This window comes from Pararge aegeria, chromosome 20 (assembly GCF_905163445.1).
Source record: "Pararge aegeria chromosome 20, ilParAegt1.1, whole genome shotgun sequence".
NCBI lineage: Eukaryota > Metazoa > Arthropoda > Insecta > Lepidoptera > Nymphalidae > Pararge > Pararge aegeria.
The window spans coordinates 1,122,146-1,136,920 of NC_053199.1; the positions used below are offsets into that span (position 1 = coordinate 1,122,146).

Genomic DNA, 14,775 nt, shown 5'->3' on the forward strand with positions numbered 1-14,775 from the left:
TTAACATCAGGTGACACTCTTGCACGGTTTCCCGCTATTAATCTCCTTCTTCTTTCTCCTGGCTTACTAAAGAGAAAGTATTCCTGCGCCACACCGTCCGGTTGCGGGTTGTCGCTTCGTTTGGGTTGCTCGCGATTATTATGTATTTATTATGTAGTTTTTAATTGTTCCTAGCCAGGCTATTGGTTGTCGTCCAAGCCTCTTTTTCCTTCCCCTAAATTCATGACTTTTTTAGTCATATGGTCATCATCTCGCTTCATCACATGACCGTACCAGCGTAAGCGGCTTTCGGTAAGTTTATCACGTATTTTAGTGTTTTCCAGCTATTATTATATATATACAAAAAAAAACGGTCAAAAAAAATATCGGGAAACTATGTCTGACCTTCAGTTATGGCATTTAAAGAAGGACGTAAGTTGGACCTTTGGAGTACTCACTTCGAGGTTGCAAAAGAAATGTCCAATTTGCGGGTAGACGCTGGCCGTGGCTTTGCGGTGCAGCACGGACGCCATGCCCGCCACTGAGCAGTTGTTGATGCGGGTGAACAGCACGGCGTCTAAGCGGTCCAAGTGCCGCGCGAAGTCCCACCAGCACGCCTTGCGCGAGAAGCCGCCGTCCACTGCAAGTTTCATAGGAATTTCGTGAAAAACTGTTATTTTGCCATTCATCATCATCATTTTTATATCTTATTCCTCTACGGAAGACCAAGGAAACGCTGGGCGGACGTTTTTACTCGAGTAAGTGGACCTTTGTGGATGAGAAACGCTAAGGAAAGAAGGGAATGGTGAGAGCTGAGGGAGGCTTACGCCACAGAGGCGACTTCTACCACAAGTAACAACAAATAATAATTTAAGACTAGCTATTAAATAAATGTAATGAAATAAAATATGTAATTTGTTAAAATATGTATAAATTTTATTATGTTATGTAGTTTAATTATGTGAATGAATGTAATATGTATTTCTTTATTTATTGGTAGTAGAATAAATGGATTTTTTATTTTTATTATATGTTTTATTTATTCCTCTACAAGTTAGCCCTTGACTGCAATCTCACCTGCTGGTAAGTGGAGTTGCAGTCTACGATGGTAGCGGGCTAACCTGTTATGGTAGTCATACCTCTAATCGGTTTCTACGCGACATCGGAACACTAAATAGCTTAACGGCAAGTCTTTGTCGGGTGGTAACTAGCCACGGCCAAACCAGACCAGAGAAAATTTAGAAATTATAAATTCCCAAATTTCCCCTACCGAACCCGGGACTTCCTTAAATTCACAGCGCTCACCGTTGCGCCGTCAAAATCATGTCAACCAACATCCACTGCTGGACATAGGACTTTTGTAGGAAGGTCCAAATACTTCAGTCTTGTGCCGTCCAGCGGCACACTACGATTAGCTAGGATGTTATCTGTCCGCCTCGTGGGGGGTTGGCTCCTACCGGAACCGAAATGTCAATAAAAATGTCAGTAAGATTTGTATAGTTTAAACTTATTAGGTAATAGAAAACTGCATTTCATTAACATCCTGTCCCAAAAATTGATATTGACGTCAGGTGACCCAAGAGCTGTCGCTTATTTAGCAAAACGGTTAAGTCTAGCAATTCAAAGAGGCAATAGCGCCAGAATTTTGGGTACCATGCCCATAAGTGAACAGTTAGACGGCTTATATTGATTGTAAATATTAATGTTAGTTTTTAATTATTATTGTTTGTTTACTAATTGGAATTATATCAAGATGTTTACTGTTGTATAAATTTGGGTAAAATAAAGATATCGAAAAAATTCTAAATGAAGCGTCAATACAATTCGATGAACAAAAGATGAACTCAAAAAGTGCAGTAAAGATAGCATTGTATTTATTTTCGACGAACCGTTGGACTCGAAACCGCGCGAATATAAATGAGCGATCTCCGAAAAACGGATGCTGATCGACTGCCATTGAACATTGATTTTGTGTTAATCGTTTTATTTTCTTCGTCGTCTTAATAAAAACCCTCGTTTGTTTGAGGACACTTGTTTTAATATGGGCGTGGTGCCTAAAACGCTGGGCCACTTTGATTTGCAATCTAATAAAGCATTACCAACTTCTGATTAAGAGGTTTTTTTCGTGACGCGTAACCCAAAAATGTGACGGTAATTTTTTTCCAACGCCGATAAAGAAGTTTCACTTTGAATTATTATTAATTAAAAGATGGCGTGTGGCGTCCCAAACAAGTTGGTATTGCCGCACGTTGTGTATTGTTCCCGTGATTGCGTTGTTCACTCGCCTACATGAATCCTTCTCGGTGGTTGTCGGGAATTGCCCTTTTGTTCACATTCTGGCTCCGCGCCAGCGCTACATACGCTCATATGTCTCTAACATGTTTCGTTACAATACAAGGCTGACATATTTAAAATATAAACTTTTTTTAAATATATTTTACTAGATGCACTGATGACTCTACAAAGTACTTGTCAATACCAATCTAATAAGTCCAAACATGATAAAGCTATTTTGTTTGGTTTAGGACGACACAAGCACTCCTTTACACACTTTTCAGCTCCATCAACAGACCCTGGAGTACCTAAGTACTTAGACTTAAAATTTGTTTAACAAATTTAACGAGTCCAAAAAACCGGGGCTCTCTGGTTTAGTCGAGGAGTTTCATTGGCTACGGTCCAGCTTCATCTTGAGACAAAATCAACGGATCCAAAAACGACGGAGCTATCTTGTTTGGTTAAAGAGTTACTGTACCCACCTCCCAGATCCATCATCATAACTTAGATTCTATATAGGACTGAAGTGATTGGGAAGACAAATGAACGAGCTCTATAAACTATGGAAATGACTGTTTTAGTTGAAGAGTTGCTATGACCATCGCGAATATAACTGGGCAGTTAGATTACCAGACACGGTATACAATCTAGAACTGTAGTTCTTATCAAAACCAAATCAACGAACTCAAAAACGTGGAGGATATATAAATATATACATATATATATATATATATATATATATATATGTTTATACACTATACAACTATCTATTATAGTTGTATAGTGGTCCTGGGCGGATGCCCAGTTCCATTATTTGCTAGGATACCATCTAGATATACCTGAATTTCTACGGGTAATTCTCACCTTAATGAGGACACTAACGAGGCTAGTCATTTTATTTGTCATTGACGACCACTGGATACACAATAATTGTAATACTGATTTCTGCTCTGTGGTACCATATTATATAAGCTCCACGAGAATTCCGAATTGAAATTCAATCCAGAACTACCGAGTTTAAAATAAAGTCAAAAACAAATAGAATACATACTAAGACATTAGAAATATTGTTATGATGTTTTGTTCTTCTTAATGTGCAAATAAAGAGTAAAATCGAAATAAATTATACTCAGTTTGGTGTAGGGAGAACGTAAGCTCATATAAAAATCCATTATGACATGCAGATCTCAATTAATCTCTATGTAAATGGAATCTAAACAAAAAGCTTCCCGGTCCACTTTCAGCACGTTTCAAAATGGCGGGGGAACATGGAAAGGGCACTGGCGGCCGTTTTCGATTTTCATTTATTTTTCAATCACCCGGGCTTCGGCAATAATGTCTTGGTTGTTTTGACATTTTATAGTAGTCCAGGCCAGTTTTATGCGACGCTAGTAGTCCAGGCTCTACACGTTGGCCTTAATACTGCACCCAACACTGTTCGTTCAATGTAATTGGCAAATTAGCATTGGTCCTAACTCGCCAACGTTAGAAGTTAGCCGTTTTGTGTCGGTATATTCAAAGGAAATTCTTACCAATATTTGAGATGCATCCACACGTTTAGAGTTAGAAATTACTCAGATGTCACGCGTGTTAAATTGCGCTACGATGTCATCTACGTAAATGAAAAGGGTTATAAAATCATATAACTTAATCTATCTCATCCATAATTATTTATTATGCACTTAGAGCCAAATCAGATCAAATCAGCTTGCCTTTTTTTTAAATTTCATTCTAATTAAGTTCTTGACTGCAATCTCAATTACCTGTTAAGGACAATGACAATCGTATTAAACCTTTAATTGATTTTTACGCGACATCTTATCGATAGGCTAAGTCGCTTGGTATCACGTCATGGATAGTAGGGTGGTAACCCACGGCCGAAGCTTCCCATCAGAGCAGACCGGAGAAAATTCAGAAACTATAAATTCCCAAATTGCTTCTGCCTTGTCCAACGTGTTGATTTCTAGAATGATTGCTGACTTAATTACCAAAGATGGCAACAAAATGTAGAACCGGAGTAAAGGTACTTCGCCCGTACTTCCATACTCACACAAACAAGCAAAAATGTGTGTTTCTTGTGTGAAAATGTGTATATCATAGCTCAACCGCTCATTCTGAAGACGGGAAGGCAAGAAAGTGGCTAGGTTTTAGCATTTAAACCAATAATATTATATATTTACTAGCTGGCCCGTGCAACTTTGATTTTGAACGTGGAATTAAATTGTTGACCGTTTGCAGCGACGTCATTTGAAAACATGAATTGAATGGACTTTATGAAATGGCTAGAATCTGAATCTGTACCGATAAGTAAACCGTGCAGTGGATCAGGTAATTCCATTTCAGTTAGAATTACTTTTCCTGATGAGCAACACATCCTGACAGGCATTCCTTGTCCAAAGTACCAGTAACCACTTTGGAATAAGCGTAATATTCAACATCGAAAGTCGACGAAATAAATCTGATGTAAATGCTCGAAGATATTTTAAGAGCTTTCGCCCTTTATTTCAATCAGTTAAGAACTGATCAGTTTATCAGACCAGTAAGTCTGATCACGTTTGTATACATGACGTCCGATTGGCGCAGTTTGCAGCGACCCTGCTTTCTGAGTCCAAGGCCGTGAGTTCGATTCCCACAACTGGAAAATGTTTGTGTGATGAGCGTGAATATTTTTCAGTGTCTGTGTGTTTATATGTATATTCTCAGTATTTATGTGTATTACTCATAAAAATATTAATCAGTCATCGTAGTTCCCATAACACAAGCTAAGCTTTCTTTTGGGCTAGATGGCGATGTGTGTATTGTCGTAGTATATTTATTTATACATATGTGACAAAATCCATAAAAAGGACTGCTTGATTTTGTTGTCGTAATTTATATGATTAAAATAATCTTACTTTCATAATGCTATATGATACTGCACCTAAATAAGCTTAAAGACACTAGTTTGAGTTCAAACGTTTTAGGCGAATTTATTAATAGTACCGCATAATTATTCAGATCATCAGATTGTTTCAATGTTTTTAGAGCAGATAAAATACTCCATTGCAAATAGTTTTGAGAGATAATTCTCGAAAAGTCAGCTGTAATATCCCGAACATGGCCAATTAAAGGGCAAACTCTACTCTGCACTAATAAGGTAAAATAAAGAACTTTCTCCATGTATCTTAGTCAGCGGGCATACTACCAAAAAGAGACTAAAATTCCACTGAACAGACTTTGGCTCGGAGCCAGACATGACGAGGGAGCAGAAAATAAAAGGTTTAATTTGCGAGATCATGGTTAGTAACAGTTATAGTAGGAGTTTACTGAAGTAGATTTAAATTTCTATTCATAGTGGTGTTTTTATTTTTATTGGGCGTTTTGATAGCATTGAACAGTGGGGTCAAAATTTACACATAGGTATATTTTCAATAAATTCAAATCCAAAACTCATTTATTCAAGTAGGCTTACGTTATTTAGCACTTTAAAAGGTCAACTTTATCTATTTATAAACACTCTACCTCCAGTTTTGGCAGTGCGGAATCTATCGAGAAGAAGTTCGCAAGATACACAGAAGTAGCTCTTTTTAATATTTGTTACTGTCCAACATTACTATTTTACAAGCCACGAAAGTTTACGAATTAATATCAATTATAGATAGAGTATCTTGAACGTTTAATATTAGGTACTTTGTCAAACTATTCAGAGTAATTAAAACTTATAAAATGACCAAAAATTCGGTTCGAAATTAGTTATAAATGCGTAAACGGAGAATCTCTGCACCTTTCGTAGACGATTGGCGCAGACTCGTAGAATCGACCTAGGTTAAACTTTCATTTAATGTTTAGTTTTGATAAAACGAAAATATATTTTATTTCTCAAGGAATACATCTAAAAATTTAATGTATACAACGTGTAAATGAAAACCTAAATATTGCTACACAGGCTTTATTTATTTAATGTCTCTGAGACTTATCTGTGAAACCGAATCGATATTTTAGTTAATATATTAGTTAATAGTTTTTGAGTATACCACTGCCGTAGGTTTATTGAAAAAAATCAGATACAGCCCTAACAAAACATTCAAAATTAAAATCAAGTGGCTCATATCACTTTATTAGCTACTTGTCACGTAGCGGTTTTATGCGCGTGTTGGTCGTTTATCTTCAATAGCATTGTTATAAGTGAACACTTAGAATGTTTTGAATTATTTTATATGGGAAGATAAATATGCTTTTATTGAATTATTATTTTTACAGGGTGATTCCTTACGATTTAGCCGCAATACGAGGTATTCATTTTATAGATAAAAGGAATCCCCAATTTGTCAGATGTTACGAGCTGAGTGCTGGTTGATTAAATTTTTACAATCAAGTTACCGAACAATCTCCTTGATCTTCAGGCTTGACCTTTCTTTAAAATGACTAACTTCCTTACACGCATAGATTTTTTTATGAAACTTTTTAGTTAAAGGATTCTGCAACGATTGTCTATGAAAGGCAAGAAAGGTTGGTTAAACATTCAAAACCGAAAGGATGAATGTTACAATGTCTATGTCTATGAATTCCAGCTCTCGTCCATTTGTTTATGTCCATTTTTTGCGTTGTCGCATCTAGGCCAAACTACCTCTCATCTGGTTAGCGACAGACAAAATGTGAATAGAACAAAAAAACGCTTGCAGCTGACTCCGTTGTTCCAAGAGGCTAAATCACGATAGCGCCGGAGGCAAGAGGTTCGACCTTGGGCTAGAGCTTGGAAACTCGCCAAGCGAAATATTGGTTTTCCATCGCCGAGCGCTTTTCTTGCTTGGGGCTATCATTTATCAAATTACATTTAGGTTTTACGAGCGAGAAGAACTTTTGTTTAGTTCCGATTTTATTGTATTGTACATACTAAAATAGGTTAAAAAAAGACTGAACTGACTCGGCGTTGTAGCAGCTTGGAAGGTAATCTTTTTATCTCAAGGTATTACAAAAAAAGTGCCATGTGGTGACAGCAGATCAGAAAACAGTTGTCAACACCTGCAATGGAAAATATAACGGACAACGAGCTGAAGCGTTTTAAATAGAAAACTTAATAGTTTTTGGGTAAACCATTTCTATAGTATTTACTGCAAGAAATCAGATACAGCCCTAACATCACATACAAAGTTGAAATCATGTGACACGTGTCAATTTATAAGAAGCGTAGCGTAGATACTATGCGCGTGTCGATCTTTTATCTTCAATAGGGTTGTCACAAGTAAATACTTAGAATTTTTTGAATTTGTATGTACTTTACATTTTAAAAACTGTATGTACCTACATTCTTGTGAATAAAATTATTATTATTATATTATTTTGTAATTCTGTTATGCGTTGTATAATACTAACATTTGCCCGCATTCTACGTCCGCGTTTATTACGGTTTTCAACGAATCCCGTAGGAACAACTTGTTTTTCTTTAATAAAAAGTAGCCTATGTTACTCTCCGCCTTTTCAAATAACTCTATGCCAAAAATCAAGTCCATTGGTTGCTTAACTAGGGCGTAAAATAAAGACAAATAAATGTACATTTAAAATTTTAGTATGGACGATATATATGGATAACCATATGGATAACCATTTAAAATATTAGTATGGATAGTTAGTAATTTCTGGTAAACTAAGTCCTAGCTAACTAATAGCGTTGTTTGGGTGGTATGAAGTTCACCGGATCATCTCGTTAAGTAGTATACTGTAACATACCTAGCATATTAAATCCGTTGATGCCGAAAAGCGCAGCATCTCCTTGTCCTCCAGGGAACACGTATAGAGTGGGGTGGCTGAATCGTATGTTGCCGACCACGTCGCTGGAGACCAGCAGCTGTTCCAGATTGGCTGGCACCACATAGGGGTTCAGGTATGCTGTGGACAAGGAAAACACATTATATTAAATTATTTTTATCACGCCAACTAGTAGTAGAGTAATAGTAGAGTTTTTTATGACACAGCTCGTCCGAGGAAGTACCCCTGCTATGCTTATTTCTCCTGCCATGTTCTAGTCTGAAGGGCGTGGTTGCGGGTGTAGTAACGAGCACAAGAGGCTTAACTTGTATGTCTCGGGTTGATGGACAGGATGAAACTTTGTTGGACATATTTCTTGCATGCCCTGAGAAGAGTTTCTCTGTTTTTAGACCCATCCATGACGGTCCATCTACTTAGTCCGTCAAAATTTAGCGTGGTGGGCGAATGCCACACAAATCTTTAAAAGACCTTGCTTGGCTTGTGCTCAACAGTGGGATGTTAATAGGCTGTTGATGATGATGAAGCAATTAATTTAATAACATGGATATTTTAATAAAAGGGAAAATGTACCAAGGGTTCATAAAACAAGAGAGTTTATTATGAGTCAAAACTTCTGAAAGTGTATCTCAATTGAATTGTTCACGGCCGCGAACGAGCCTAACTTCGCAAAAAAGGGTTCTCGCGCTCCATTTGAAGCGTTGTTTAATTCCGCCCTAAAGAAAGTTAGCGCGAAATTTTCCGACGTTTTTTCATCGGGATTCATTTGGCAAGCTGGTTCATTGTATATTTTTCTAATTATGTCTCACCATTTTGTCGTCTTACCCTTCAGATAAAGAATGAAAAATAGAAGGCACAATTATCTTGTGGCGCGCCTCCTAGCCCAACTGGTTATAAGTAGCCCTCGAGGATACGGTGAGAGAGCTAACCAGTAGGGGTATGGTAATTATATAAAACTCATGCCCCTAATCATTTTCTCATTAGTCCTATAAAAAGCACATTACATTATTTCACTGCAAGTTAGCCTTGACTGCAAGAGACTATAATGACTAGACTAAGATGGAAGTGAGCTCGTGAAGAGAGATCTTGTAAGGGGGAAAGGCATATGAAATTGATACCCCTAATCAATTAGCCGCACTGAGCCAGTGTGGCGGACTACGGCCTTGACCCTTTCTCAACACCCGTGCTCTGTAGTGGACTGGTAATGGGTTGATGCGATGATGATGAATCAATTTCTACGCGGCATCGTACTGGGACGCTAAATCTCTTACTGGTACGTCTATATCAGTAAGGTACCTCCTAGGCTGAAGCTTCTAAACCAGACTAAAGAAAATTAAGAAATTATAAATGTTGAATTCAATGTTGAGTTCAATCAAAACACTACTATCACTAGCATTAGTTCAAGAGAGAGACCTCACAGTTATCAAAGTGAAGTATTCCTTTCTTGATAAGCTAACTAAGATGGAACACGGAAATGAATTTTGAGATTGGTTTAATTTGAGATTTGACATAGAAAGTGTCAGAGTTGATACGCTTGTAGACCACTGCACCGGATCATAAAGCAAAAACTTGATATTCTCTATATTCAATTATTGTCTTTGACTACGTTTTTGCGGCGTTTGCGTTTGAGACTCTGGGCCCGTGGTCTTTGGACACTTAAATTGTTAAACCAAAAATGTCCCAAAAATTAAATTTTATTAACATCGTGTTGGTCCAAAAAAATGGTCTATACGCCTGGTGACCCAAGTGCTGGCGCTTATTTAGCACTACGGCTAAGTCTAGCAATTCAAAGGGCCAGCATTTTAGGTACCATGCCCATAAGTGAACAGTTAGACGGATTATATTTTCTGTTAATATTAATATTAATGTTAGTTGTAATTATTATTCCATGTTTTCTAATTGTAATTATATTTCGGCCTACTTGAAATATATGATATTCTTTTATTTGTAAAAAAACATTGAAAGTATACATGTTTAATCTTATTTTACACAAATTCATTTATGCAAAAACTAAAAAATCATCAAAATATGTCAACTGAATATAATAAAAATGTCATTAATTTTACTGTATCCCTATCCTTGTTTTTTTTTTTTTTTTTTTATTAACGATAGGCCAGCGCTTGACGACAATCATGCCCGTTAGAAAGCAATGATGAGGTCTAGGTTGGAGCACGCTTGCCCTGAAAAAGCCTATTCACTCTAGCCTTGAAGGTACCTAAATTATACGTGGCAGGAAACACAGTTACCGGGAGGGCGTTCCACATCTTAGCGGCACGTATCAGAAACGTGGATAAAAAACGTTTCGTGCGTGTTGATGGGATATCAACCACATAAGGATGCCACCGCTCTCGGTGTCTCGCTGTTCTGTGGTAAAACGGGGAAGGGGGAACAAGATTGTGAAGTTCCTGAGCACACTCACCGAAGTATATCCGGTAAAAAACCGATAAACAGGCAACATTGCGTCGGTGCTGGAGACTATGTAGTTTCGCCTGCCCTACTAATATTATAAATGTCAATGTATGTTTGTTTGTTACGCTTTGACGCAAAAAGCAGTTCTTAACCGATCCTCATGAAACATTGTACACATATTCTTGGAAGTGTTAGAAGTAATATAGGATACTTTTTATCCCGACATTAAGCTCGGTTCCTTTGGGAGAGGGGATGAAAGTGTTTGACGATTTTACACCATAACAAATTATAAACGATTTAAATAATTACTTTATTATAGTACAATAGAGGTTATAATATGTGTTTAATTTTGCCCAAACTTAGTGTAGATCTGATGAATGTGGTTGGAGATAGAGCACAAAACTCCTCAGCGGACAGCAGCAAACCCTCATTTAAGGCTTAGCAATACTGAATACTTTAATTTCTTTTAGAACTACAACTAAATTGAATGCCACATCAAAAAACAAAATCAAACGCAGACGAAGTCGCATGCAACAGCTAGGAAAGTCAATTTTGCGATGTCGTCCACTACGTTATACGTTATAACATCTGCATCTCGTGAACTGTCACCTCCTAAAGCATCTTCACTAACCAAACTTCGTTACCGCACATGTAGCTATCGAAGTTATGAACTCCTAGTGGTTAGGAACGTCGTCGGTGACCTAACAGACCTAACTGACCTAACTGACCTAAATGACTAACTCGATAGAGTCCTGAGCAAGATGACACAGAGTTTCTGCTCCAAATAACACATATTTTGATTTTAGGACAGCTTTTATGATTATGGTGTGATTAAAAGTTAATTGACTGTGATATTATAGCAGGTCGTGGTATTTTTATCATAGATGGAACACTTACGTAGTAGTGAGCGTGTGTAGGGTATCTTTACTAATAAAAAGCTGAAGAGTTTATTTTGTTTGTATGTTCGTTATTTTTATTCGGATCACTGCAACATTTTTACAACTTGAAGATAGAAAAAGAGTATTTACCTGGGGGATTCAAAACATCTATGTTATCAAAAAAAGTAATACCATACTTTTTTTTTTGCACTTTTTCTCTATATTAATAATTGATCCACCCGCCTTTGAGACTATTATAGAGATTTCCGGCTTCTTCACGATGTTTTTGTTCACCGATTTAGCAAGTGATATTTTCTTAATAAACGCACATAACATAGAAAAGGGGTTCTGGGATTCCAACTCGGCCTGAAAACCCCGAAAGTGAAGCCGAACACCTAAACAATGGCAAAAGGTGTTTAAAAACAAAGGGTTTACACTACTGTATGTTTATTTTATAGTGCTGTGTTTTAGTAGCGAGAATAGAAAAGTTTTGTTAGCCAGAAAACGAAGGAAATTGCTAGATCAATTCTAATTCGGTGCTAACAATAAATACAACGTTTATTATTTATAAAAAAGGGAATTAATTACTTTCATATAAAAATAGTTTGGCTTTTCCGCGTATAAAGGCAAAATGCCGAAGACAGCGAACACAATATTATGGAATTTTCAATAATGCCATCGCTATGGCCTTTGAAGGGCGGCGTTTATTGTATAGAACATAATAACTGGATGTGCTATACGTAGCTTGTATAGCGAGCGGACAATATCTACACACATTGTCACTGGATACGTTAAAAGGTTTCCTGAAAGTGGGTAAACCTCGCAGTCAATATTGCTGCGTTTGTGGGGGCTGTCAATATTGCTATTAACATGTTGGCAGTTACTGTGTGGTGTGGAATCAGTATACAGTTGGATCAGAATACACTTCCCGCGGGTGTCGTACGAGGCGAATTAGTGAATATAACGGTAAACGGGCAACGTGTTCTGTGCTACTACTACAATTCACTGCGATCACCAACCTTTCTGCCCAGCGCGGCGATTATTGGCCAAATACTCTCGTTGGCAGAGGCTTTTAGTGACAGATGAAAAATAACCATTATCAGCACATAACCATTGGCATATAAGAGGGGTTGAACAGGAGGGCATGATATAAAATAAAAAAAGTTGTTTTCTATTTTTCTTTATCAAACTGTTGTCGAACCAACTTAACAATATTTAAAAAAAAAGCTTATCTCTTACCTATGGTGAGCCCTCCCTTAAGATAGATATTACATACAGAACACCTATTCCTTCCTATCTTTATGATTATTTTAGCTGTGTTTACATGTCGTTATTATTAATTTTTGTGAATGGCATGGTCACTTGTTATCGATGTACATATAAGGGAATGTGTAGAACTTTGTACAAGTTAATTACTGTATATGGTAAATATGTATGTACATTGTTAGTGTACTTAATAAATAAAATATATCTATCTAGCTATATATCTATATATCTAGCTATCACCGCATTATATATATATAATGCGGTGATAGCCTATTGGTTAGCTATTGGTTGCAATATATATATATATAATGCGGTGATAGCCTATTGGTTAGCTAATGGTTGCAATATATATATATATATAATGCGGTGATAGCCTATTGGTTGGTTCTTCGGTTTCGTTTTCGGGGGACCGAGCTTTAACCTCCGCACGCACCTCTAACATTTCGAATACACAACGTGTGAATGAAAACCGAAATAATACATCACAGGCTTTACGGAACAGTATGTACTGTCTCTGAAACTTATCTGTGAAACCGAAAAACTTAATAGTTTTTTAGTAAATCACTGCCATAGTACTTACTGAAAGTAATCAGATACAGCCCTAATATTACATGCAAAATTAAAATCATGTAACTCCTTTCACTTTATTAAATACGCGTTGCGTAGCGTAGGTACTCTGCGCGTTACGGTATTTTATCTTCAATAGGATTGTCATAAGTAAACACTTGTGAATTCGTTTGTATGGAAAAATAAATATGCTTATTTTGATTTAATATTTTTATAGGGTGTTCTTTATGAAATATACTTATGCATACTTCAATATTATTTCGTAATACTGTTACACGTTGTATATGAATTTTTAATTAAAGCAATTTTTACAACACTTGTGTTAACTCTTTCAAATGAAAAAGGCATTATTTTTTTATATCATTCGATAATGATATGGAATAACATCGTCATACATAAAGATGCGCCATAACTGAATCCGTTGAAAAATAAGCCGGCCAAAGTACAAACCTAAAACAGTCTCCTATCACCATGTCGGAGGAAAAAAGGAAGGTACATAACAAAAAAAAACTGAATCTGTTTCAAAGGTTGTAGAAGGTACAAAAAAAAGTCCAATAGCTCGTATCGTACATACGGCAATTAGAGTAAAATATACCCAATTACCTTAAAAATAGATCGTAAAATGCCGTGTTTCTGCACTTAATGGGCGTAGTTGGGCTCAGCTAATGGCACATACAGCAGTTGTCATTTTCCGAGCAAATAAACATGCTATCAACCATCTGTATTTGAAAAAGGTATTCTTGAGAACATGATGTCTTTATTACTTATAGTTATTTCCCGCGGTTTCACACGCCTCAACTAAGGGGTCGTACATAAAAAAGTACATGCGTCCGTACTCAATATGACATAAGTATGAACACCTCCCTGACGCAGTGGTGAGCGCGGTTTTCAGTGGGAGGCCTCGGGTTCAAAGCCCGTTATTTGATTTGACTTGACCAGGTAAGTCTGGTCGGGGTGATATGGTAATTTTTTGGTCTGATCTTGGTTTTCCTGCTTTCGCCTTGGCTAGTTACTACCCTACCAAGAAAGACGCTTAACAATTTTGCGTTCGGGTTCGGTGTCGAGTAGAAACCGGTATAGCCTAACATAACTGCCATACCACATAACAGGTTAGCCCGTTGCTATCTTAGACTGCATCATCGCTTACCATCAGGTGAGATTCGAGCTTACGGTTTGTAGTGGAATAGAGACAAAAAAGAAATAATCACGAAAGCTCGCCAATAGCCGCCTGAGAAAACGGCTCAAACGTACGTAGTCACTATTTTTATAATTGTGAACTTTAATAATCTGTATGGACATAACTCAAAAAATTATGGACATTCCTACAAAACCACCCCTCAGGGGTGAAAATTAAATAAATTACGTTGCTGTGAAATACAAACAAGATTTTTTTTAATCCGACTGTTAATTCCAGAGGTTAGCGCGGCGAAACAAATAAATAATGAATTAAACTCTTTTGCTTTATTATTAATACAGATGTTTTCGCTAAACAGTAAAAGCGGGGAAAAACCCCTTCGATTGGCACTCTTTGGATGAAAGTATGTACCTAAAAGTAACTAAGGCCTTCAGATTAAAGATGGCGTCATAGCGCTACCATATTAAAATTTTTAATCATACATGAATTTTTATCACTTCTTTAAAGGCTGTTGTGTAAAAATAG

General features: G+C 36.9%; 1 protein-coding gene across 1 annotated transcript in view; it reads right to left on the minus strand.

Annotated features, from left to right (window-relative positions):
* Window positions 1-14,775, minus strand: part of LOC120632854 (microtubule-associated protein futsch-like) — a 181,623-nt gene that overhangs the window by 36,343 nt on the left and 130,505 nt on the right. Inside the window, exons 5-6 of the mRNA XM_039902891.1 lie at window positions 7,960-8,118; window positions 438-619 (exon numbers count right to left, since the gene is read on the minus strand). Of these exons, the coding sequence (XP_039758825.1) occupies window positions 438-619; window positions 7,960-8,118 (341 nt within the window). The remainder of the gene's footprint in view (window positions 1-437; window positions 620-7,959; window positions 8,119-14,775) is intronic.